General features: G+C 44.6%; 1 protein-coding gene across 1 annotated transcript; it reads left to right on the forward strand.

Annotated features, from left to right (window-relative positions):
- The first annotated feature begins 496 nt into the window (after positions 1-496).
- LOC119436479 (zinc finger protein 668) lies at positions 497-25,159 on the forward strand. The gene is made up of 2 exons (XM_037703335.2): positions 497-1,683; positions 23,320-25,159. Exons 1-2 carry the CDS (start codon positions 1,615-1,617, stop codon positions 23,869-23,871), a joined length of 621 nt encoding a protein of 206 aa, XP_037559263.1. The 5' UTR covers positions 497-1,614; the 3' UTR covers positions 23,872-25,159.
- The last annotated feature ends 692 nt before the right edge of the window (positions 25,160-25,851 follow it).

Here is a 25,851-nt window from a genome sequence, read left to right on the forward strand (position 1 = left end):
TTCACAAACCTTATACAACATTCTTCTCCCCGAAATTCTTTGTTTGTGATTTATGTCCATTTGGTTCCTCTTAGTACTTTGAGTGAACTGACTTCCTGTGTAAGTGCTATAGCATTCCTCTCAGGATAAAAATGCGCACTGCACAAAACTGACTCCTCAGACATTGAGTTACATGATGTCAACTTCGGTTTGGAGGATATGCTTTTATTCTGGAGAGAGAGACAACGGGTGAGGCACTGTGCGACCTTTTTTTCTAAACAAAAGTTTGTGTACAGGCTGTGAGCTGGAGATGTTTGCTTTAAACAGGCCACTTCAGCTTCCTCACCTAAATACTATCAGATTATTTGGTAAGTAATGCAGTTGTGCGCCTCTACAATGAAATGACCTGTATAATGAAGGAATAATTACGTCCGGGTTCTATTGTGAGCTGTGCGATGCTCTACCTTTATGACGAAGTGAGCTGTATAACGAAGGATTTCGAACTCCCTAAGCACTTCGTTATAAAGGTGTTTGACTGCACAAATAGAAATGGGGATTTTTACTGCATGGTCAGATAAATAATTCTCACTAATGTTATAGCAATTACATGGCATTTGCCTGCTTATCATGAGTTACTTTTGGTCTGTAGGAATACAGGGATGCATTTCTAATCTAAGAATGGAGTCTTAACTTTAGGTAATAGTCGCATAATGGGGCCTTCCACTGTGAACCAGTATACTAAAGGGACTTGAAAGGAACTGATTAAAACAGATATATGCACTTGACAAGAAATGGTCTTAAATTAAATCAACTGCAAAGTCACTGTCACCTTGGTTTATTTTTCATTTCAGGAGGAAAGAGAGCGAGAGGAGCACGAGCAGACTGTGCACACAGTTATGCTTGACCGCCTTGGCACTCAGAGCGTCTACCTCTGTCGCATCTGCAACAAAGCCATCACCACACTTAGTGGCCTCGCCTGTCACCTTCGGCTGCACTTGGGTCAGCGCGAAAAGTCGTTCTTGTGCCCCACGTGTGGTGCACAGCTAGCCAGCGCTACCACACTCCGTATACACATGATGTTGCACGAGGAAAGCCCTTTGCTTCAGTGCCCCCACTGCCCCCGTCAGTTCCAACTCCGCATCTATCTGCGCAAGCATCTAAGGCGGGCCCACAATGCACAACTACGCTGCGCCTGTTCGCACTGTGGAAAAAAATTTGTCACCACCAAGGAGGTTCGCAAGCACCTAGCCACTGTGCACATTAGCGACCTCTCGCATGACGAAATGGCACTGCTCTCCGGGCTGAAAAAGTACTCCTGTGAGCTGTGCCCATTTGAGACATACAGTAACAAGGGTGTGCAAACACACATGTCAAATCACCCCGAGGCACGGTGGCTCAAATGCAGTCGATGCCCATACTACTACCCAACAGAGGCAGAGCTGCTTGCTCATGAAGCACGTGCACACAAGACAGTTCCATGCAAACGCCCTTGTCCACTGTGCCCACGGATTTTCTACTCGAATGCTTTATTTGACGAACATGCCCAGCTGCATGCAGACGGTAATGGCCTAAAGTGCCGGCAATGTGACAAGGTGTTTAGAACAACTCCGCAACTGGAACGGCACGCAGAGCGCCATGACCCAACCCTCACTCAAAGGATGTGAAGACTGTGGACGCACGTTTGCTTCTATACAGAGCTTACAGGTGAGGAAGCCATTTAGATGTTATATTTGCAAAGTTTTACCTTGTTGCAATATTTAAGTGCCCGTGTCATAGAATTGCTGACATAATTTGTGTTACTTTAGAGCTTATTTAGTAAGACAAAGGTCACATTTATCCTGTGGTAACAGCTACCCTATTATGGTTTCATTGCACAGAAGGTATATATGGCCACATGCCAGCCTGGTTTGCATACACTGTTTTTAGACTAGAATTGCTGGAAGCATATCAAGCTTTGGTTGAAGTAGTGACACGTGGAATGACTACAACATAAATCCTCTATGTGTGAAATATCCTGCCCTGGTAATGAGAAGAAATCTAAAGGAAGGGAAAGGGCAACTGTTGGTAGTCTGGGCCTTTGTCAAATGCCACTTAATAGATTGCTGATCTGTCTCCTGCCAAGATTCTGAATCTCCTGTGTAGGAGACCTTCTGGGGCTGTGAAGGTGAACCACACCTTCAATCCCTCAGCCCTTAAAAATTTCTGGTGGCTGGTTCCACCTTTTCTGCTTGATGTGGTATTAAGAGACAAGCATAACTTTTGCAGTACATTATTGGGATCAACTCGCTTGTTAAAAAATTGTATAGTTGATTTTCTCATTATTTTACGACATTAGTGATTGTGCATGGGAATGTTCCTCACCAAACCGTCCATTAGTTTGATCTTGTAAAACAGCACATTGTGTGCCTTTTTAGGAGGCATTAGATTTGCTTGCTTATTCGCGTTGTCAGATTGCTAGACCAAAAGAAAAAAAGAAAGCAGTAGTCTTATGCAAAATCTTAGTAGGCATACATTAAGAGCAGCGTTAGTTCAGAGAAAACACCTAAATGCCCCCAATGTTTTTTAAATGGAATCTTTAGCTGATGCTGTACTCTTCGCAAAGGTCACTGAAGTCTGCATAAGGTTATACAGTCAAGTGCCTCTATAACGAATGCCTCCACAATGAAATGGCCTGTATAATGAAAGATTACTTATGTTCTGGAAGAAGTCCTATCTGCCATGTGTATTGTGAACGCCTCTACAGCAAAGACCACTACAATGAATTCGCCTGTACATTGAAGGTGTATAGGCATCCTCAAGGGTTGATTTTTCGCTTTGCAACAAACGTACTTAGCGGAGGCGCACTTCCCTCTTTATTGCTCTTATTCTTTATTCTTTATTGTTGTTGTTTAGGGAAGACGTGGTTTTATATCATAGGGGACTGATGTGCTTGGCCTGCTCCACATCCTGTTAGCTGTTTCCAAAATAGACCAGTCATGGGGCACGTGACAAGGAAATAATATTACAGCTTGCAAGATTGTATATCATGGTCAGTTAAAGCATGGGGTGAATCCTACATCATGCAGCCTTCCATGATAACAAGAGGCAGGGGAGGAGAGGATTGTGAGAACATGACTGAAGCTGTAAACAGCACATTGCACAATGTCTTTCCTGATAAGCTAAATTTCACTTACCTGCGCTAGCAGATTTTGTGGTGCCAGATGCAGCTGCATAATCTTCTGTTGTAAACGAGTAGGCGCTAAGTCAAAGAAAAGATACTTAAAATTAGGGCATATAGAAATGCACATAGTGATGTCATCACATAGAAGTGAGTGTCATAGGCAGGCAGTCGGGCCACAGGCAACAGTGAACATAAAGGATGGAAATTGTTTATTGGGTGAACTTGTGCTTGCAAAAGAAATGTAACACTGCAGCAACAATAACAGTATTCTTATTAGCACTGGTTGGCAATCATACATAAATAAATTGGTTAATAATAGACTGTATATTTATTTGCTGTCATATATTTATTTGCTGTCCTTCCTCATCTAGGAGATATCACCATCTTAATATTGTACCATATCGGTCACGAACAGATGCGTTTAAATATACAGTGAAATCTCGATGATACGATCACGGCTAATACGAATTTCCAGATGATACGAATTTTTCTGTGGTCCCGGCCGAGCCCCATTATTTTGCAACGTGCTAGAGAACGGTTGTTACGAATCGATGTTACGATTGAATGAATGTTACGAATCCCCCTCCCTCTCGCGCTACCTTCCCGCTTTGCTCCTTTTCACGTGGGAGATTGCGTCGCCAGTTCCGCTTTCGCCGAGTTGCAAGATACGCATTTGGTGCCGCAGCACAGCGTTGCCCCCCCTCCCTCCCTCTTATACCCCACGGCCTTTCGCGCGACAGAAGTCGCGTTTGCTGTACGCTGTGCGTTCGCTCTCCGCGAAGGCACGCGTCCCCCGCGTGCTTTCACTCGCACATACGGCGCGCGGCGACGATTTTATCGCCCTTGGACTGTTGCTCCACGTCTCATGCTGCTCCTCCGCATCGCCCTCGTTGATCTCTTCTCCCATCGGTGGGCGCACCTCGTTGAGAAGCGTGCTCGCTACCGCCCTTGTCGGCGAGATTTTCCCGCGGAAGCCGCATTATAACCGGTATTTCGTCTCACGCAGCTGCAATGTAAGCGGTATGGTATGCGTATACATGGAGTTCTACAGGAGGGTAAACAAGAGTCGGAAAAGGCCGCGTTGTAGCCAGTTCTGCATTATAAAAGGTTGTGTTATAAGTGGTCTATACTGTAAATGCTTTTTACGTATGTGTGCCTGAGTGAATTCACCTCCGACTCCTTAATTTAGCTAGTTTAATTGTGTTTCGATGATACGAATTTCGGCTAATACGAATATTTTTCGTGACCCCGTGAGATTTGTATCATCGAGATTCCACTGGTTTTGTTCCTTTAACCATTGATTATTGGAACTCTCTGCCTGGTGTCATTCGTTCCCTTCCTTTGGACGATTTCTTGCTTAAGCTTGATTGTTTTTGATCTACCTTTTGTGTTGTTTATGTTTTTTGGTCTCGTGCTGCTTATATTTGCAATTTGTGTACGCTCTACAGCTGTATAATTCCCCACTCCTGCCATAGCCCTAACAGGGCTGCAGTATGTAAAAATAAATAAATAAATAAAATAAATATTGTTCAGCATGGTACAAATAACCTATGGTCATCGTGACAATTTCTTAATGCACTATGTACATTGCTTATCTGTGATAACGATGGGCCCATCGTGCCGGCTACTACGCTCATGTAATAGCAGTGTGATACCCATGCATGTCACGCGCAGAGTGCATGAAAGCATAATATGCTACCATGCTACCAAGCAACATGCTGTGGAATTATGGCGTACAGAAGCCGCAGAATAACTCGATTTCATTGATATAATTGAGAAGGGCTTTTAATAGTTCTGATTTGGGCTGCAAGGACCCTGCTAACCGGCGAGAGTCTCCGTTTTCTCCTCTCGTGCTCGCCGACGCTTCTTCTTCTTCTTGTTCTGCCGGCGCTTCCAGTGAAAACAACATTCCTGGCCGCGCAGTGAAATTAATCTCGTAGTTCAAGCGGGTATAGCTTTTGGATAGGCCTTGTTATAATAAGACCTCCTTGTTGTTTCAGCTTGCATGAACGGACATGACCGTCTGAACTTCTGAATACTTCAATCACCCTGGCGAGTTTCCATAGTTGACGGGGTGAAGTCTCGGAATGCACGATAACAACGTCGCCTTCCTTGAAGTTCGTAGCTGGTCGATTGGCCGCGAAATGGGCAGATCGTAGTTGCAGTAGATATTCTTTTCGCCATCGCTTCCAGAAGTTTTCGGTTAGAAGCTTTCTGTAGGCGTGTCGACGAATGGTATCCGCTCGCCTCGAATTACTGTCAACTTCAACCGTATCATAGGGTATAGCAGTTAGTCGTCGTCCAAGCAACAGGTTGGCTGGAGTCAGTGTGCACCGTTCTCCTTCGTCTGTCTCGACAAAAGTTAGAGGCCTAGAGTTGATTACTGCTTCGACCTCTGTCAGCACTGTCGTGATTTCTTCGAAATTGAGACAGGACCTGCCGAGAATTTTACACAGAGAAGTCTTCACAGATCGGACCAGCCGTTCCCACCATCCGCCCCACCAAGGAGCATTCGGCACTATAAACTTCCACGAGATACCGTTAGAGGTGAGGTGGTTCGTCACGTCCTTTTCCGTGAACATGTCAAAGAGTCGCTTTAAATCTGCTGACGCTTTTTGAAATGTCCTTGCATTGTCCGAATAGATAACGCAGGGTAGTCCTCTTTGGCCGACAAACCGCCGCAAACATAATATTAATGATTCGGGCGTCATGCTTGAAACGAGTTCGAGGTGGATTGCTCGTGACACAGCACACGTGAAAAGTGTAACGTAGCACTTGGCATCACCGTCTTGCGCACGTGTTAGGAGAGGTCCGGCGAAGTCAACACCAACAACTTCAAAAGGGTTTGTCGGCACCATTCGGGTGACTTGGTAAAGGAGCAGTCGGAGCACTTCCTGGTCTGGCAGGGAAACGTTCGCACACATTGCAGCTATGTATAACCTTCTTGACTAGAATACGTGCTCGACAAATCCAGTGGTACTCTCTTATCTGGGTAAGAGTTTCTCGTACACCTCCATGCAAGACTTGTTGATGAGCTCTTATGGCCACCAGAATGGAGTAATGGTGATTTGCGGGGAGAATTATTGGATGCTTCACTCCTAGCGGTAACTTCAGAAGTGACAGACGTCCACCGACTCTGAGGATTTCGTCGGCGTCTATAAACGGGTGGAGATTGGCAATGCGCGACGTGGGTTCTAGTGGTCATCCTCGTGCTATGCAGTTGAGGTCTGCATAAAATTCTTGTTTTTGGACGTATTTGACCCAGTAGTGCTCGGCCCGAATTACTTCTGTCGCTTTCAGGTGGCCAATTTCTTCTGTCTTGTGTCGACAACGATCTGTGAATCTGAACACCCAAGCTGTTATTCTCAATAGGTGCTGAAGCTTGCTGAAATGCTGAATGCATATAACTGGACTGTGTACTTTGGCTTCCATTACTACTTGAACAGCTGCTATCTCACTTCTGACAGCGTCATCAAAGTCTGACGAAATGGACGGTTGGAGAGGCCACTTGTCCATGGATCCGTGTAGCCAGTCAGGACCATGCCACCATCTTGAGCACGAAGTCACCTTGTCTAACGTCACTCCATCAAATCCATCAAATCAGATGGATTCTCCAATCCTAGGCAATATCTCCACCGGGATGGTTCGGTTCTGCCCTTAATTTCCGTGATACGATTAGCCACAAACTGTTTCCATCTTGTGCAGTCTCCTCGTATCCATGACAGTACAATAGTAGAGTCGGTCCACATAATGTACTCAATACGAATGTTATTTAGGGCACTCTTGACGTATGTCAGCAGTCTTGTGCCAACCAATGCACCTAAAGGCTCCAAGTGGGGTAGCTTTGTTTTCTTTATAGGAGCCACACATGCCTTGGAGATCAGCAACATGGGTCGTTCATCTCTGGCCGTAACCACGTAAATCACCGCTCCATACGCAGCTGGGCTGGCATCGCAAAAGGCATGCAGGTGCATCTCACTTGGCAACTTCCTTCCTCTGCCAAGGTAACGAGGAACTGCTATTTCCTGCAGTTGTGGGAGCTGCCGTACCCAACCTTGCCATTCTTCTTGAAGTTCATTGGGTAATTTCTCGTCCCAGCACATTCCTCATGTCCACAATCTCTGGAACAATATACATATGGCAATCGTGTACGGTCCAACGAGTCCGAGTGGATCGAATATTCTCCGTGTCGCTTGTAAAATAAATCGTTTAGTGTCCAGTTTATCTTTCATGAACTCTAACAGGCTCTCAACAGAAAAAGTGAATACGTCCTTTGTGGGATTCCAAACAGCGCCGAGAACTTTAACAGACTTCTCATGCAGGACCACCATTTCTTGACTGGCAGATTCCTGCTGGCGTTCCAAGGCAACCATTAGGTTGGCAGAATTTGTGGTCCATTTGCGTAGGACCATGCCCACCTCTTTCATAATTTCTTGCACCTCACAACAAAATTTTTCTGCCTCTTCTTCCGTGTTGGCGCCAGTGACTAGGTCATCTACGTAAAATAACTCGGTCAGTTTGGTCACAGTTTGTGCTTTGGCCTTATGTGCTCGCTTTCGCATGGTAAATGATGGTCGATGGTCGGAATGGGCTGCACGTAGCTCCAGAGGGGAACACGCGTCATCCTCCATTCTTGGAGCGGAGTACCCATTAAGTTGCCTTCGGCAAACCACAGGAACCGAAAGGCGTCTCTGGCTTCCTCCCGTATTGATATCTGCAGGAACGCCTTTTCAATATTGGCGATTACTGCTATGGGGTGTGTCCTGAAGCGCAGTAGTATTTTTCCAAGGTCTTGGTACAGGTTGTCCCCCTTTTCAAGACACTTGTTGAGAGACCCACAACCTTTTTTATGCGATGACACTTCAAAAACCACCCGAACTTTCGTGGTCAACGCTTGTTTTCTGATGACTTCCTTGTGTGGCATGAAATACACCTTGCCTTGCACAGGAGGGAGGTCGTCGACGATTTCGGCGTGACCAGCTCATACGTACTCACGTATGGTGTCATCGTATATCCGCAGCAGCCCTTTCTGCCTCGTTAGTTGATTAAGAAGCTTCTGCAGCCTTGTGACAGCAACCTGTTTTGTTGCCTGAAAGCTCAAATCCATCCTTCCCTGGCACTGCTACTTCATACCTTCCGTTGCGATATGTGACGGTGCTCTGAAAATATTGCATCACCTTGCTGACTTCATTGGTTCTGCCACCTGCATCAGAAATTCCAAGGTGATCAAGTTCCCAAAATGTTCGTAAGAACTCGTCTGACTCGTATACTTGAGTTTGCAAAACGCAAACCATCATGCCCATTGTTGCTAGCAGTGATGTCAAACAGCTGGTGCGTCTTTGAAAAGTCCAACCTGTGGGGATGTGCGACTCTCACGCGTCCCCTGATGTTGTTTTCCCCGCATGTCTCCTGTAGTCCGGCTTCTCTGCGTGGCTAAGCCCGGCGGTGGTTGCGGCGCGTTGTGAGAGATGGCGCTAGTGTCGCGATGCTGACGCCACCGAACGGCGGGGTCACTTGGGAGAAAAAGGTCGGAGCCTCCGACCGCTCTCTCTTTGGCTGGGGATCGGCGACCAACACGCACGAACGCTTCGCGCGTGCGCCGGCCCGTTTCGCGCGACCGTCGCGCGAGGCTTAGAGCGGGACACCGGTATGGACGAACACGGATCGTTCGAGCGCGCCACCGTTCGCGTGACTGTACACGTGAACGACTAGGCAATGGTGTCACAGCATGGGGCAAACATATTCGCTCGCTATCGGGTCGCGGTGAGCAGGACTTCCTTGATTTGTCGCGCGCCCGTGTGAATGTTCAATTGGTAGTAATTCGGCTAGTGTGCATTAGTGTATGAAAGGCGCAATAAATGCCCTTTTGATTGTTTGCACTACTGTGTTGTCGTTCCTTTGTCCCAAGAGCCCGTGTGAGACTCCACAAACCAAGCTTAGAATTCATGACAATCAGCGATTCATTGCCTTCACAACGTAGAATGTCGCCCATCAAGACTCTCCACATTTGATCAGAGCTCATCAGCACGCTGATTCCGGTTTGCGTGATGACTGATGCATGTGTCGGTTCATCGGCTACGTCTCTTCCCAGTTCCTTAAATGAAGCGGCAAAAGACACTTCGATTTTAGTTTCTTCGATGTCTTGGCATATATGCGGAATCTCAATGGCGCTTTGCACAACCTTGATGTCAGAAAACTGACTTTGTAAGTGCAGCTCCACTATTCGTCGGTTTTCTGCCGCCTGGTCTGAGGCGCTGGCGAATGTGTTGAGAGCTATCTTTATAGATCCAACACACTTGAGGTCCAGGTGTCTTGACAAGTCTTTGGTAACAAATGTGCGTTGACACCCGCCGTCGAAGACACCTCGCACGTAGCGGCAAGTGTTGTATCTTACCGCCCAGGCTCGAAATGTTTGCAGGAAGACGCAAGTCGATCCATCGTTGCTTCGTCGTCATCCCCCTACTGATGTGCAAACTATCGTGCTTGCTCTGTCATTCTTGAGTCCTTGGTGCAAGGTCTGAGGGATCCTTTGTGGGTCGCACATATTTGAGGCATGGCGACCTTTGCACCTCAAGCAAGAGATCCTCCGTTTGCAGTCGCGCGCCCTATGACCTTTGGTGGTGCATCGGAAGCACCGTTTATAATTCGATAGCACTTCCTTCTTCTGCATCAGGGGCATATCCGCAGGGCACACTTCTGTGGAGTGCTGTCTTGATGTGCAGAAGACACACATCTCTTTGCACGGTTGAAACCCACGATTTGAGTTCGGGTGCAATTGTGGAATTATGGCGTACAGAAGCCACAGAATAACTCGATTCCATCTATATAATTGAGAAGGGCTTGTAATAGTACTGATCCGGGCCGTGAAGACCCTGCTAACCGGCGAGAGTCTCCGTTTTCTCCTCTCGTGCTCGCCGACGGCTTCTTCTTCTTCTTGTTCCGCTGGCGCTTCAAATGAAAACAACAATGCTATTACATGAGAAGAATAAACATCACAAAAAGCACATGTGGCAATACAATTCTGAAGTACTAGATTCTAATTGCTAGTCAGAGCATTCACTTTATTTACATATCATAAACATTTTATCAAGATAAGTGAGCACATAGAGCGGCATACTAAGTGCAGAGCAACATATGTGTACATGCTGTGTTGGCTATGAACAGCCGCTAAGATTTGCATATGTTTTTCTTTTGCCTCGCCTGTCGTGGCTGATTACGGCCTTTGAGGTTGCTGTGGTAGTTCATGGTACCACATACCACTGACATGTGTACCCACACCACGACCATCAAGCTGGAAACTCTACTGAGCACTTAATAGGATAAGAGTACAGAAAAGTTGAGGCGGTACCTCACTGTTTCCTGAGAACTGACAGCTGAGAACCAGGTTTAACCCATGTAGAATGTCGGAGAAAGGTTGGCAGGCGGAATGAAGGAAGGCTGACGGGCCAATTTGGTAGTGCAATGCTGGCTTTTGGCGACATGGTCATTGCATGACCTCCACCACTACATTGGTCTGACTTGTGCTTGTGATGCCACACGACCATCACCTCCCATTTCCACAAAGTAACCAGCCTCCCACTTCATATCAGAAGCCACGCTGTCTGTAGCACATGTGTAGTGGCTCCCTTGGAAGATGAAGGGAAAGAAGTAGCACAGAACACACACAAAAGCAAAAAGATTAAGTAAAAACATTTAATGCCGATTCTTGGTTCTCGCTTCTGCCGTGCGCCGTCGTAGCTACAGTGGTGACCCTGTTGAATATGCAGATGTTAGCCTGGGGTGATTAACGACGACACACGTGCTGCCAGTCATATGGACTCCACAGCACCAGCTTTACCATGTCTGCACTTCGAAATGAGTTCCGACCTTTCTGGTCTGGTGACTCTGGCCTCTGGTTCCTTCAAGCTGCAGCATGTTTTGCTGCACTGGGAATCGCCTCTCAACGGACACGTTAAGTCCACGTTATTTCAAATTTGCCTCTCGACGTCATCACCCAAGTTCGCAACTATTTAGAGCGCAGCTCTTAGGCGCCCGCTCTTGCGGTGAGCGTCGGCGTCACACCTCGTAACTGACTGACCGAGCACAGTGAAAGATAAGAGCAAACGCGGAGCGCAGGGGCGATGAAAGACGGCAAGAGCAAAGATAGCGTGAGGAGAAAAGCGGAGGAGGGTGCAGTACAACCATGAGGTGGAAAGTGGAGGAGGAGGTTATGGCGAAAGCGTGAGAAGAAAAGCGTAGTGCTGCACAAGACGGACTATGTAGCTGTTGTTGCCTCCGCTCCGTTCGCGGGGGCGTATGCATCGAGGCACTCTATGCGTCATCTGTTCACCAAAGCACTGCATGAGCGGAAGCCTGTCTACGGTGACTGCTGTGAATTGCGCCCATGCATCAGCCATGGCTGCTTCTCACAATCTCCCGATTAGCGAGGCAGTCGCGCCACACTTCGCTCCATTTGGAACGTGCCGCACGAGACAGATTATCGGCACCAGTCAATATATCGCGAAATGAAAAGATTTATCGAGCTGTGCTCAAATTTCACAGTAGGGAGTATCGTATTCATTTGTGAATTTTTTGCCACTGCACCGTGTAAGGCTTCCTACGTCAATCTGAAAGAAGCCCTGATTAAACTAGGACTTCCATTTCTGAACAGAAACGCCTTCAGCAGTTTCTCGTGGCCACGGAAGAACTCGGTAATCGCACACCAGTGCAATTACTTTGCCTCACACATTTCCTGCTTGGTGATATGCAAAAAACTACCGATGTCTTATTGATGCACCAGCTTTCCCTGAACTATTTGCTGGTCAACTTACGCCTGATCCTTACTGCCACAGAAGATGTTGACCGCTTGACAAACTTGCAGAGTTGGCGGGCAAGATCATGAAGGTCCCGGTGTCTTCCATCTCGCCCATCTACATTTATAGTGCCGATATCCCAAAGCAGAGCTGCATGCAGAAGTTTCCTGCCGTGCTGACGTCATCGCCGCTCTGCAGGTTCATTCCCACCGCAATACAGTGTGGTGGCAGTTCATCATTTTTGTCACTTCCTTGAAGCCATTGTGGGGAATAACCTTGGCTGCTCGCAGTTCCTGAAATCTGATGGAGGCACCCACACAGTTACTATATTAACGGGAATATAGGTCAACCCCTGACCTTGACTTGGCCATACGACAACTCACAATCTGCTAAAGACTGCTATATAAGACAAGGGATGACTTTAGCTGTGCTTTTTTTTTTTTCGCCGGAAAAAATTTCTCGACCTATAGTTCGGTTTATATGGTACTGTACTTTACAAAGTTAAGGTGCCAGTCTGGTTGAATGCCATCGTGTGTGACATATTGACTAGATCCCCTGGTCTTGTATGTCTGCATGGTTTAGGCACGTAGTGTTCGATGCACTACTTTCATTTTCTCATCCAGGAAAGCCAGCCTCACAGTGCCACATTGGTGACTGCTATGTATGGCTGAGTATGGACCGTAATGTTCACCAATGGATTCGCTCCAGCATCGCATGCAAGCAATGCAAGGTCCAGCGCCACACTACTCCTGCAAATGTTAAGTTCCCCATTCTGAGTGCCCGTTTCAACTGCATTCACTTGCTCATCATCGACGCCCTGCTGCTGAGCCGTGGTGCCAGTTATTTACTCACCTGTGTAGATCATTTTACCCACTGGCCTGAGGCTATTCCCCTTACCAAATATCACTGTGGATACCATCGCTCAACTGGATTTCTCGATATGTCCTACCCTCAACCATAACTACCAAATGTGGAGGCAGTTTGATACTGCACTATTCTTCCACCTGAGCCAGCTGCTTGGTATTATGCAGATTGGAGCCTCCCTTTGGAGCCTTTGGAGCCTCCCTATAGAGACCCTACAAATTCCTCCGACGAAGCTCACGACACATCCTCGTTGACATCAATGGCTGAGACAAAGTCATAGCTTTAGACCGTCTTAAACTCATCTACATTTCTGCCGTTCTTCCCACCTAACCACGTGATTTTCCTTGCCCTGTGCCTCTATGATCCTTCACATAAAATGTGCGAGCCGTGCCCACACTCATCTACGCATCCACTGGTTCCCTAACTTAATAGCACTTGAACCGCTAACTTTCGTTTCCACTATGAAGGAAAGTACATGTAGGGGCCATTTCCAGGCCGTGTCTGAAGATGAAAGCAAAGAAGTGAGGTGGTGCAGAACACGCTCAAGGGCAACAACAAGACTCAGTAAAAACATTAAACTTTGATATTCGGTTGTTGTCTCTGCCTCACCCTGTCCTAGCTTCACGTTTTGACTTGATGGCATTATAAAATGTTGTAATTACTGATGTATTGTGCACTCAAGAAATTGAGGCTTTATACTACAATTACAGAGCTGACAGTTTCAGTTTCATTTTATTATCCATTCAATACAATGATTATGTAAACGATACTATACAGACGAGGGTCCCAAAGTCAAAGACTGCAACGGGACCCTCGGTTCAAATTTAAAAAAAAATGTATACAAGGCATGGGTTAAAGCAGCAAAATTAACAACGTTGAAAGAAGACAAAAGAACGCGCAAAATACAATACAGTGGTAAGATACAAAAAACAAGGAAATGCCTATATCAACAGGCGTAATTATACAGAGCAACAATTATCGGGCATGAAACTATTTACAAAGAATAAACACTTCAATTCATGTTTGAATGTATTCAATGATGATGTTTGTTTAAGAGAATGTGGTAGGTCATTCCATATTTTTATCGCTGAAAACGAGGACGTCATTTTTCCATAGTTGGTGCTACATTTAGGTAGGAGAAAGTTGTTATTATGAGCAAACCTAGTGGAATTGGTATTAGTAAGTAAGTTGAAGTCTACAAATTCGTAAGCAAGCTGTTTGTTAAGCAATTTAAAGAAGAGAATACTTAAATGATACTTAAACAAGCCAGATACAGGTAGAATAGAGTTAGCCTTAAGAAGCGGGAGAGCATCTGAATAAAAGGAACTGTTGGTGATTATGCGAATGGCCTGGTTCTGTATGTGTTGAGTAGACGAGAGGTGACAGCTATATGTGTTTCCCCAGGAAGCAATACCGTAGGTAATATGACTATGAATGAATGCAAAGTATAGAGATAGTAATGCATGTTCTGAAAAAAATGCTCGTGATTTAATCAATGCTCTTATGCCGTAAGCTGTTTTTTGTTTAACAAATGCAATATGATTAGTAAATTTCAAGTTAGGATCGAATTTTATGCCAAGGAATGACACACAGTCCGCGGCAGCAATAAGATGACTGTCGAGGGTAACTTGGGGTATACAAGGTAACATCCTCTGTTTTGTTTTAAATAGTCATGAACTGAGTTTTAACCGGGTTTAAAATTAAGTGATTCAACTGACACCATTCTACAACTTTCGCTAGTTCATTGTTCATGTTTAAGGAGTAAGGTTGGAAAAGACTTGTCTGACAGGGAAATGGTGGTATCATCAGCATATAGGATTGTATTAGAAATATTAAGAAAATCAGATAAGTCATTAATGTAAATGCAAAACAACGAGTGTCCCAGTATTGAGCCCTGTGGTACCCCTTGATTAATTACTTTTGATTCGGAATAAGCACCCCTTACACAGACTGTTTGCTCGCGGTCAAGTAAGTAATTTTTTAGAAAAGTTAAAGCTGGACCTGTTATACCTAACGGTTCTAGTTTGTTAAACAAAATGGGATGATTAACAGTGTCAAAAGCTTTAGTAAAGTCTAGAAACACTGAGCCAACGAATTCACCTCTATCAATAGAACGTCTGATGTAATTCGTTAATGCTATAAAAGCTAAGCTGGTCGAACTGCCAGGACGGAAACCAAATTGGCAAGGTTTTAATAGTTTAAATTTTGTTAGGTAGCTGTTTAAACGCTTCAGAAATAATTTCTCGATAAGTTTACTAATGGAGGACAAAATAGAGATTGGGCGATAATTGGACACCTGAGATTTATCACCTTTTTTATAAACAGGAATTAATTTGGCCTTCTTAAGCGAACTGGGAAAGATGCCACATTTGAAAATTAGATTAATTATGTGGCTCAGTGTTTCAGCAATACGAGGAGCAACAAGTTTTAAGTGGTAGGCAGACAAATTAGTATCTAGTCCTGGGCTAGTTTTTTTTTTTTCAGATTTAATATGGCAGAACAGACCTCATCGGCTGAGACAGGAAAAAGAAAGAAGGTATGATTGCAACGCTTTAACGGATATGAAGAGGCTGTCAGGCTATTATTGTACACTTCATAGAAGTAATTACTAAATGAGTTTGCTATACAGGTTGATTTGGTGCAGGTTCCATTTTTATAATTTATTTTATCAATGGTTATACTACGCTGGGGTGTATTCAGAAATTCATTGAAAAGTTGCCATTGCTTCTTAGGATTATTTCTAGCCTTGCAGAATTCTTTCTCATAATAAATCCGTTTCGATTTTTTTAGTTGATTGGTCAGCATGGTATTGTATTTTTTATAGCGATGTGCTAGGCTTACATTGAACGGCTTTTTTTTAGTCTTCCTGTAAAGATTATCTTTTTTTCGCATGCTGGTTAACAAACCTTTAGTTATCCAAGGATTACAGGGAAATTAAAATTTTTTCTTACATTTGACAGTTGTAGTGCTAGTGTATACGGCTTTCAAAAATAATGAGCAGAATTTTTGGAGCGCCTTTTCAGGATCACATTGAGTGCTAATAGACGCCCAGTTGGTACCACTTATGGTTTTAACAAAGTTATCCAGGTTGAAACTGGAAGTGAAATAACTAGTGTCATGGTGCATTTTTTCTGCGGCAAAAATAATAAAAATGGGAAGATGATCGGTGATAGGCATGTCAATGACACCTGCACTTGGAGATGGTGTGATATTGCTTAAGGCGTGATCAAGAAGAGTATTAGTTCCAGAAGCAGAAAATCAAGTAGAGTAATTAGAGACTCAAGCCCAAAAACAACAAAACAATCGCTATACAATGTTACTGAGCTATTATCAGCATCCATTAAATTAATATAATATCACCAACTATTAAAATCTGTTTGTTTTCAGCAGAAATTTTATGAAGAACAGTGGCAAGATTGGGTAGGAAATTGAGAATAGATGAAAATGGGGAGCGATAAATGCAACCAATGATTAGACTATTGCGATTACTCGAAGGTGACGGGTTAGTTTGGATCCACACTGATTCACAGTTAGACACGTTTAAACGAAGGTCCAGCCTACGTTCGTACTTGATTTCCGAGGATATGAAAATAGCCGAACCGCCGTGCCGATCAGAACTGCGGTGACAGTATTCGGATTGGAATGACCGAAACCCGTATAAGTTGCCATCAGAAGAGCCAAGCCAAGTTTCGGAAATGCACAAAAATGAAAAGGAATGACCAAGTGCGTCAATAAAGGCCGTAATGCTATCTTGGTTTTTGCATAAACTGCACGCATTGATGTGTAGTAATGAGCAGTTAGAATCAGCGAGCAACGATTTTGCTTCTGTCGATGAGAGCAACGTCATACAGGGATGTTATCAGCAACAGATATGGCAAAGGACAAATGTTCAGATGGATAGCTACGTGAAGATGCGGAGATCAGACTCGGCACTTATACGAAAGACCTTGCTGTCCTCAGTTTTACGCACCCTGATATGGCAATTCTCGGTCCAAAGGTAACGCCATTTCATTTCTTTTGTGAGAGCGAGCGCTTTGCTGAATAGCCGTTTGTTGTCAATGGTCAGGTGCTCATTGACATAGACAGCGCTATCCTTATTTCCTGTCAGACCTATCTGAGATGTACGCAAACGTGCCTTACGAGCTTTACGAATGAATTCATTTTTCTTGTCACGCGAGCAAAAACGAGCGATAATGCTCTTTTCTGCAGTCTTGCTGGGGACACGGTAAACTGTGTCGATATCCGACGATGAAATGGGGCATTCAACAACTTCAGCAATTGTTTTCAAGATGACAGCGCAATCCTTACTCTGCGTACAGGGGATGCCTTTGATTTCAATGTTATTTAGCCGGCTGTATTGCTTCATGTCTGCAATCCTCCTGGCTAGCGCTTCATTTAGAGCCCTCAAATCTTTGTTTGAATCTACCAGTTCAGCGACAGTCGTCCGCACTTTATCGTATTGGTTACTCATGTAACGCACACTGTCAGCCAACGACGTAAGGTTACCAAGACCCTGGTCATCAAGCTGTTTTGCAATCTTAGAAGCAAGGCTATCAACAAGGTTATCGAGTTTATTATTAAGCAGTGATTCAAGTTGCTCAATTTTTTTAGCAAGTTCAGCATTTGAAGGCATGTTACAGTACAGGCATTAACTCAAGGAAACACCGGTGAGCAGCAGCTGCAGGTAGATACGCAAAATAGGACGAAAAATAAAAAAAGACCAACCTGCAGTAGAAAAGGCAGATATTTAAGAGGCGTCCTTATTCCTGCAACTGCTGCTCAGAAGTGGACCGAATGCCTCAGTGGTTCCTTTTTATATCCCCTTGAAGCCAGACGGCGCAGGCACAGTGGAGCCTAAGGAGAGGCGCAGTAAGGCAGCACATGCAGGCAGGAAAGCAGCTACACGCGGAAGAATGCTGCACAAGACGATGACAGTGGGAACCACGTAGTCGTCAGCACCGGTCCGCAGTAGAAAAGGCAGATATTTAAGAGGCGTCCTTATTCCTGCAACTGCTGCTCAGGAGACCTAATCAGGCAAAAAAAGAAGGCTAGACACATAATTTTCATGTCAGTACTAATTTAAAATCTTGGAGACAGCTACCTTTTCTTTGTGCGGGTCTCTCTCAAGATCATTGCCATTGTAACTAGCTGATTTGACTGCTTCTGGTGCTTCTGTTGGCTTTTGTTCAGCTCCTTGCTTTAAAGCATAAAGTTCCCCCATAAAAGAAGGAAATGCTGCTCTGTTGGGCAGCTGTCCTCGCTCATTGGAGTGACAAAGCATCACTTGCAAACAGCAGTTGGACACCTTTTCTTGGTGGCAGCTATCTGGTTTGTCAGGGCATTGTCAACTTTCACATTTGGATTCAATAGCTTAGCCATTGCACATAGAAGTGTTCTGGAGGGAGCTGCTTCAATTGGAGCTGAGACGTTTGTCATTCTTTTAGCTCCGGAGAGACAACCACATCATTTATTGTCTGCTAGCTAAGTTCACTTAGACAAAGATTGTTGTCATCACTCATGATTTGTTGCAGCACTTCTTTAGCTTTCACTGTTTTCGCAGCACAGTCATAGAGGGCATCCACCTTATTGCACAGTTGAGAATCAGGTCTTTTAGTTAAGACTTTCTCTAGCGATGATACTACATAGTACCGTTTGTGCCCTCATTTTTCTGGCAATGCTTTGCACTTTTTCCATGATATCACTGGCTTCTGTTGACAGCTGTTCACCATACACAGTGAGATGAAAAGTAAATTTAGCACACATAATTCCGTCATCTGAGAAGAGAACAGGACCTTTAAACTCTTCAATGTAGGATCGTTTTATTGTTCATTTTATTTCAAAGATTAGATTTTTTTTTAATTGTTTCCACTTTTTGTGTTTATTGTTATGGTTCAAGAAAGTGATGGCTGTTAGGCATATTTCTTTTATGTTTCAAATAATCAATGCATTTGACAAGAGGAAACATTGTCTTCAGTGATGCTGTTAAGGGTCAGTGTTGTCTGACAAATACTAACTATAAATGTACATCCTTCCAAACCACAAAAAAGTTGTTTTTTTTTTTTTTTTCATTTCCGGTTTCAAGCAGCTGTTGTTTGCTTGACTTGTATTGCCTCATCTAGAGCAAATGACTCTAAAGCTGTGAATAAATTTAAATGTTTTTTCTTTTAATCTATCCTGTGCTTTCTCATGCTTTGGGGCCTTTTCTGTAAATTCCGTGCAGTTATTATGGAATCGTCTCCATGTAATCTGAGTTGTGTTCATTCATACTATGACTAAGCCTGTTCTGGGCATTCTGTCTTTTTGCATGGGGTGTAAAACGTGGCAAATTATTAGAATTGCAATAAAACAGTTAAGTAATTTACTAACAGATATAACTCCTTTGCTCTTTAATATTCTTTTGAATAGTGTTAAACTAACATGAGTGTTACAATGTAACTATTTAAGAGGTATTTTTGTAGAAAATCTTCCTTTGTTTAATAACATTGAACATGTAAACCAGAAAGTACTTAAAAAACTATGTTACTTGCAGGACTTAAAGTCTCCCTTTAGGGGAGGGGGGGCCTCATAGGGCGGTATATATATAGACACCGCAGCGATGGCCTAGCGATAGAGCATCCGCCTCGTATGCGGGAGGTACCGAGCTCAAGTCCTGGTGCCGCCGGGAACCCACCCGTTTTTCTCATGGGTAGAGATGTCCCCTGGCCTGGTGCTCGGCTGTCGTCGGGGTCACATCTCGAAAGAGGGCCCAATAGAGATTTCAGCTCTTGTCTCTGGGCGCCTCTTGTCCAACCACAGACGGCCTTGTAGACGAGCATCCACCGCGGCTGTGGGAGGCAAGTGCCGCCGCCGGGTACCTACCGGTAAAATAGGTACAAGCGTGCTCCCAGCCTGGTGCTCGGCCATTATGGGACCTTAACGCTTGGAAAGGGGTGTTTGACCTCAACCCGAAGGTGCCCCCACCTCAATAGGTGCTTGGGGCGTCACATGGGAAATGACCGCCATGGGAGCGGCCCAGACGCCACTTTTTTTTCCGTGCTCACGTTGGTTTCGACGGGAATTCAGGGCGCAGGTTCCTTTCCCAAGCGTATCACCCCTGAAGGAAGCCGAACGCCAGGCCGGGGTACGCTTGTACCCTTTTGAACCAGTGGGTGCCCGGCGGCGGTGGGAATCGAACCCACAGCCTCCCGCAGCCGAGGCGGGCGTGGGGGTATATATATATATATATACCCTCAGTTTCCCTTATTCAGAAACCTTCACTAATCTACGAGCAGGTAGCTTCACAGTCAGGTGGCTCATGAAACGGTATGCGGGGCCAAGAATCTTAGTCGAACAAGAGGGGTGACCATCATGTGCAGTGCCTCGGGGAAATATATGCAGCAGTATGACAATAACTGGTTTCCTGTTTTTGTTCATGCTACGTCAACTGATTAATCACGATTAAATCATTAATAAAAAAATTGGAGAGTTAGAATTGCACCGCACGGGGCACTACTGGTAATAAAATTGCCCCCAGCGCTTGTCGAATGGGTACTGCAGTGCTACAGTTGACCTGTCGAGAAGATGCCGCCCCCCCCCCCCCCCCCGGCCCCCCCCTGACTTTAAGCACTGGTTACTTGCGCAGCACTTTAGAAGTCCCTGCACGATGTTAAACTGCGCTTATATGAAAGATTAATTAGTCATGTTCTTGAATATGCCTTCATATGCCTCTCCCCATACAATCAATCTGAAATAAATTCACTTCAATTTGTGCAAAGTAAATCTATTTGTGTCATCTGCCATAATTACAGTTGCAGTTTTTCACTGACACAAGCACTGCAGTCCTGAACTTCCAACCACTCTTGCTGCATTATCACATTTAATCTCTAAAGTTTGTGCACGTAATTATTAACTCCATCTCAGGCTTTTGTGGCTGCAGTCATATTACACTTTCTAACTAAAATTGTGCTTGTAGTGCCCATGCTTTGATGTGAATACCTTTTTTTTTTTTTGCTCATACTAACACATTCAAATACCGTTTCTTTTTCCACGTATAGTATGACATTGCTATTCATTATTTGGTACTAAACATTCCTGGCGTTAAATAAGTTTTTAGTGGCCGTAAGAGAGTACTTTTCATATATCTAGATTGCCTTAGCTGAATTTTTTTTCCTTCTTATCGCTTGTGTTCATTGTCCTATGTTACCTGCTTTTAAATTGTTCACTTCTGTTTGTCATGTTTAAAGAGAGAGAGAGGTTTATTTGAAGAAAAGCAGAGAGGTCGGCTTGAGCGTTAGTTTGCTCTGGCCTGCTACTCTACACTGGGGAAGGGGGGGGGGATAAAAAGAGCGATGAATGATGATGATAAGATTAGGAGGTGCGTATATACATGTACATCACATTGAGGTCATACTAGAGTCATGCATCGAGTCCAGTGGCTTGAAGGAAGGCTATAGTCGCTTCGATGACCTAATACAATCTCGTCAGATATTGGTCTTTTAGTCACTCGTTGAATAGTAGAAATGAGGCTCTGCCGTTCTCGCACGTACGCTGGGCATGAGCAAAATATGTGCTCAAGTCTTGTTTATGTTAATTTGCTGTTCCCACTCCTGCTATAGCTGTGTAATAGGGCTGCAGTATGTGTAAATAAATGAAAAACAATAAATAAATATTAGAAGGGTGTTATACCTTCGCTTCAGTGAATTTTGTTTCAGATCAGACAGGTAAAAATTAGGATGTTGTGTGTTAACTACATTTAGCAAGAGTGACTGTGAGTTTCAGTTGAAATGCACCAAAATATGCCAATCTGGGTCTGTTCAACCAAATTGAGAATCTTGCATCAACGATAAGCAGTCATTTAGTGACAAGGAATGTACCATACCTTGGCATGAGGACATATGAAGTTGTGTGGGACCTTGCTCCAGCTGAATTTACAGCTGGATAGCTTCTACCATAGAAAAAAATTACAAAGAAAGCGAAGGCTACTAAGGCATGGCTTGGGCAAAATTTAGTTTCTTACAAGTCTGCTTGTACAAAGTTAACAAAAAAACAATTTTTTTTTTTCAAGAGTTGTGAGGTGATGTTCTGAAGATACAATATTTTATACCTTTCTTTAAAAAAAAAAGTTTTAAAGATTTCTTTGACTCTGCGCCTAAGCCCTGTATGAGGAATTGACAGTGGATTGTAATGAGCTGGCCGTGAGATTTTTTTTTTCTTTGTCGTAAACAGCAGGTGTCGTGCTACTATCTCATTATGTGCATAGCTGTGAGCAAAACTTTTCAAAGCACCCTATGCACTTACCATGCTGCTCTTCTCAAACAGTGATGGAACAGTCCTTGTGATGCAAGTTTTGCTACTTTCAGTAGTTCTATGTGAATTAACGTTTCATGGTAGTCAAACTGTGGTAGCTGATTAGGGTTGCCAACTCTTGAGCAGATGAAGTTGGGACGTTGGAGGGAGGATAGAGGGGGCAAAGCCGCCAGTCTGTACATGCATTGCAATTTTTTTTTTTTTTTTTGTCCTAGCTTAGCACAGTTTTCACAAAGGAAGTGCAGTTGTTGCCTGGCTAACACAGCTACCAATACAAATAAAGGTACCGGGAAAAAGGGCCTATAACAACGCTACAACCACAACACAAACGAAAATGCCTTTTTGGTTATGAAAATGCAGCAGAAGACAAAAGAGAAGAGTGTGCAACTGAGCTGTCTGTCAGGCATTACAAAAATTAAATCTGGTTTATTGATTGTTATTCAGTAGGAAAAAAAAAAAAAGCAAAAGTTTCGAAATTTGGCCATCCCAACTGGGTCAGATTGAGACTTGGATACTTTTACTTCAAATTCAGGATTATCCTGCTGAATTCGAGACGGTTGGCTGATGTGTGCCACACTCCTTCCATGGAGCACACCTTCCATGGAGAAGCTGGCTTGTAGAATATTCAAGTGGTCTCTTTGTAATCTGTCATTTCACAGGTGAATTTTTGTAAAGGTTGCTTTCTAGAGGGAGATGAGCTTGAACTTGACTTTCACATGATAATTATCAAGCCGTCTTCAAGCACAAATAATTTAATGGAGGTGGTGCCCCTTTATTCGGATTTAGCTACACGTAAAAAACCCTCTGTTCGTTAAATTTGTTGCTCTGATGTTTGCTGTACTATTGATTTGCAAAAGTAACCTTCCTACTGCTGCTGTAGTTTCTTGAGTTGCTTGTTATTGAAATTTGAGCTCTACCAGTATAGAAGTCATTTTTGTCTGATGTAAAAGGGGTGCTACTGTTCTGCTCTTTTCCTTTTTCCTATTGATCAGACTTTCTACGCATTGTCGATTTTCACAAACAGGTTACTGAATGTAATGAAAGATGTAATGAAACAAAAAGCTGGTTGTTCAATTGGTGTGCACAGCTACTGCTTCAAGGTCAATCCATCATTCCGGATCAACGGTACCTGTCAGTGAAATTGATTTAGCTGTTTTTGATTATGCAAACAGTCGTTGACTACTGAATTAGGTACACAAGAACAAAACTGCACTCTGTAACAACAGTTCTTCACTGCAGGTACATCAGCGCTCGGTGCACGAGAAGCGCAAAAAGCTGCAGTCACCAAGCATGCAAAGCCACAGCGCCGACCATCTGTGCCCGCACTGCCAGCAGCAATTTCAGTATGCCAGTGGCCTGCAGGCACACAAAGTTTACAAGCATGACTATGCAGACTCTCCCAGTGGGAGCAAGTTGCCCTGCCCTGTCTGCGGAAGGATGTGCAGCTCTGAGGTCGCCATGTCCGTGCACTTGCGGATCCACCTCAACGAGCGCCCGTATGTGTGTGAGCTCTGTGACAAGCAGTTCACTAGCTTTGGGGCAGCCAAAGCACACAGCACACGCCACCTGACCATGCAGAACTTTGAGTGCAGTGAGTGCGGTAAGCAGTTCTTACAGCGAAGCAAGCTGAACGAACACATCCAATCGGCACACTCCATGCCACTCGGAACAGAACTGTCTCTTATTTCCGATGCTGGTCAGCTGGAAGTGATAGAGGAGGAAGCAGTGGTAGAGATTTTGGACCATTTTGCCGGTGATGCTCATAGTTCAATGCCACATTTGTCTCTGTAGAACTAGTGGGGCATTTTAAATGCCATGAAAATTTGCATACAAGCCTTGCTGCACATACTCCATGATGAAGGCACTGCCATGTGATAGTTTCCGGGCAAAGGCACATGAGCAAGTATAGAAGGTGCTTTCCTGTGGTAGTTTGTATAAATTTATTGAGAGCTATCAGAGCTACGTTATATGGAAATCTGCAATGCCGTCCTTAAACTAGCACAATTAATCGGTGTATCTGTGTACTTGGAACCATAGATATTCCAAGTACTCATTGTTTAGTCCAGCCAATGCACACAAAGCACATCGGGTAATGCAGAGTAACTTTGTCTGCAAAGAAGATGGTAATTTTATGCAGACTCAATTTCATATCGAGGACACTGTGTCTTAAACCTAAGGCTTTGTGTAGGTGTAGGACAAGTTGTGCTTGAGAGCATAAGATTTGCTGCAGTATACAGGGTGTTTCAGGGAACACCTTCAAAATTTATTTAAAGTTGCCTGTGGCAGATAGCCCAATTCTAGTTAATGAGCTGGTCTACTCGAAGAAGCAGACATTACTTGCACAAGAAATTGAAATGCATAATCGACTAATCAACAAAAATTCACTAATTAGGTTTCTAACATATTAACTTACGGCCCATGTTGCAATTTAGAAATTCTACCCATGGAGTTCGCAAGGCAGATGCACTAGGAACGAATTCTCGAGATGACACCAGTTTCGAGATACGTATTAATTCCCGAACTTAGCGGAGAAATGCATTGGTGTTTCAGTTAGTTTTGTGCTTCAATGCAAAAAGCGACGTTTTGTTAAGAACCTAACTGGACCTTTTAAACGAGCAGATCCTGCGATGCCAGAGGACAAAAACTTACGCCTGATGCGTGGTGTGAAGGAGCAACTTTTTGCTGGTCTGGTGTGAAGCCCTCCAAAAAGTGTGGTCGAGTTCCTCACTGAAGCTGTGACGATAGAGAAAGTTCATCAGTGGTCTGCCCTCTTCGACCGGCAGGTGAATGCCACGTCAGCTCCTGAATTGTTCACCACCGTTGGGAGCAGTAGCACCGAATGGGTTCGCGAAATTGTTCGCTCTGTCGTCCGCGAAGAAATAGAGAAGCTCTATGGAGTGAGACAGTCAATGGTTGGCTTCATCGCCTGTGTAATCCGCGATGAGGTTCAGCAAGCACTGCACAGCCACCAATATCCACTGATGCCCAACGTAGTGCCCACTGATGCGGGACCGGCCCCCATTTTCGCAGATATTCAGCCCCGCATGTATGCGGAATGCTTGCGAAACTCTATGCCTGTTTCTTGCCCTGCAGTCTCAATTCAGACGATGCCGCCAGGTGCAATTCAAGCAGCGCACGCTCGCTTGGACGTTGACGGTCGCCGTGCACCCCCGCGGAAGTCTGATCTCTGGCGTACGTCGGACATATGACCCCTCTGCTACCATTGCAGTGAGGCCGGTCACATCTACCGCGAGTGTCCGTATCGACAACTTGGGCTGTGCGGTTTCTCCATCATTGCGCCTCATCCACAGGTTGGCCAGAGGCCAAGGGAAATTAAAGAGTATCTGGCCCAGCGACGGGTACCTTTCACACGACGTCAATTGCGGTCACCATCTCCGAGGCGACCCTAATCCGTTCGTCCACGTTTCGGCGTGACGGCACAGGGACGCTCGCCAAGCCCCCGTCGGGAAAACTGAAGGCAGCGGCCTTCGGCGCTAGGTCGCTGGGACTCAAAGTGCGGAAGACCTCCCATCGACGCTTCTACGGAAGGTCACAGATTCACTGAAAACAGCAAGTTCTACGCATAAGGAAGATAACACATCGGTCGCATCCCCGTATGAGTGCAGTGGCAAAGTATCGCCAATTACCCATCTGAACTTGGTGACCGAGTCTCGCTTGACATACCTGTGCTGATAGACCATCTACAGGTCAGCTCATTGGTGGACACAGGTGCAGATTATTCAATGCTAAGAGATTTATTAGCAACGGATG

This window comes from Dermacentor silvarum, chromosome 1, assembly GCF_013339745.2.
Source record: "Dermacentor silvarum isolate Dsil-2018 chromosome 1, BIME_Dsil_1.4, whole genome shotgun sequence".
NCBI classification, from domain to species: domain Eukaryota; kingdom Metazoa; phylum Arthropoda; class Arachnida; order Ixodida; family Ixodidae; genus Dermacentor; species Dermacentor silvarum.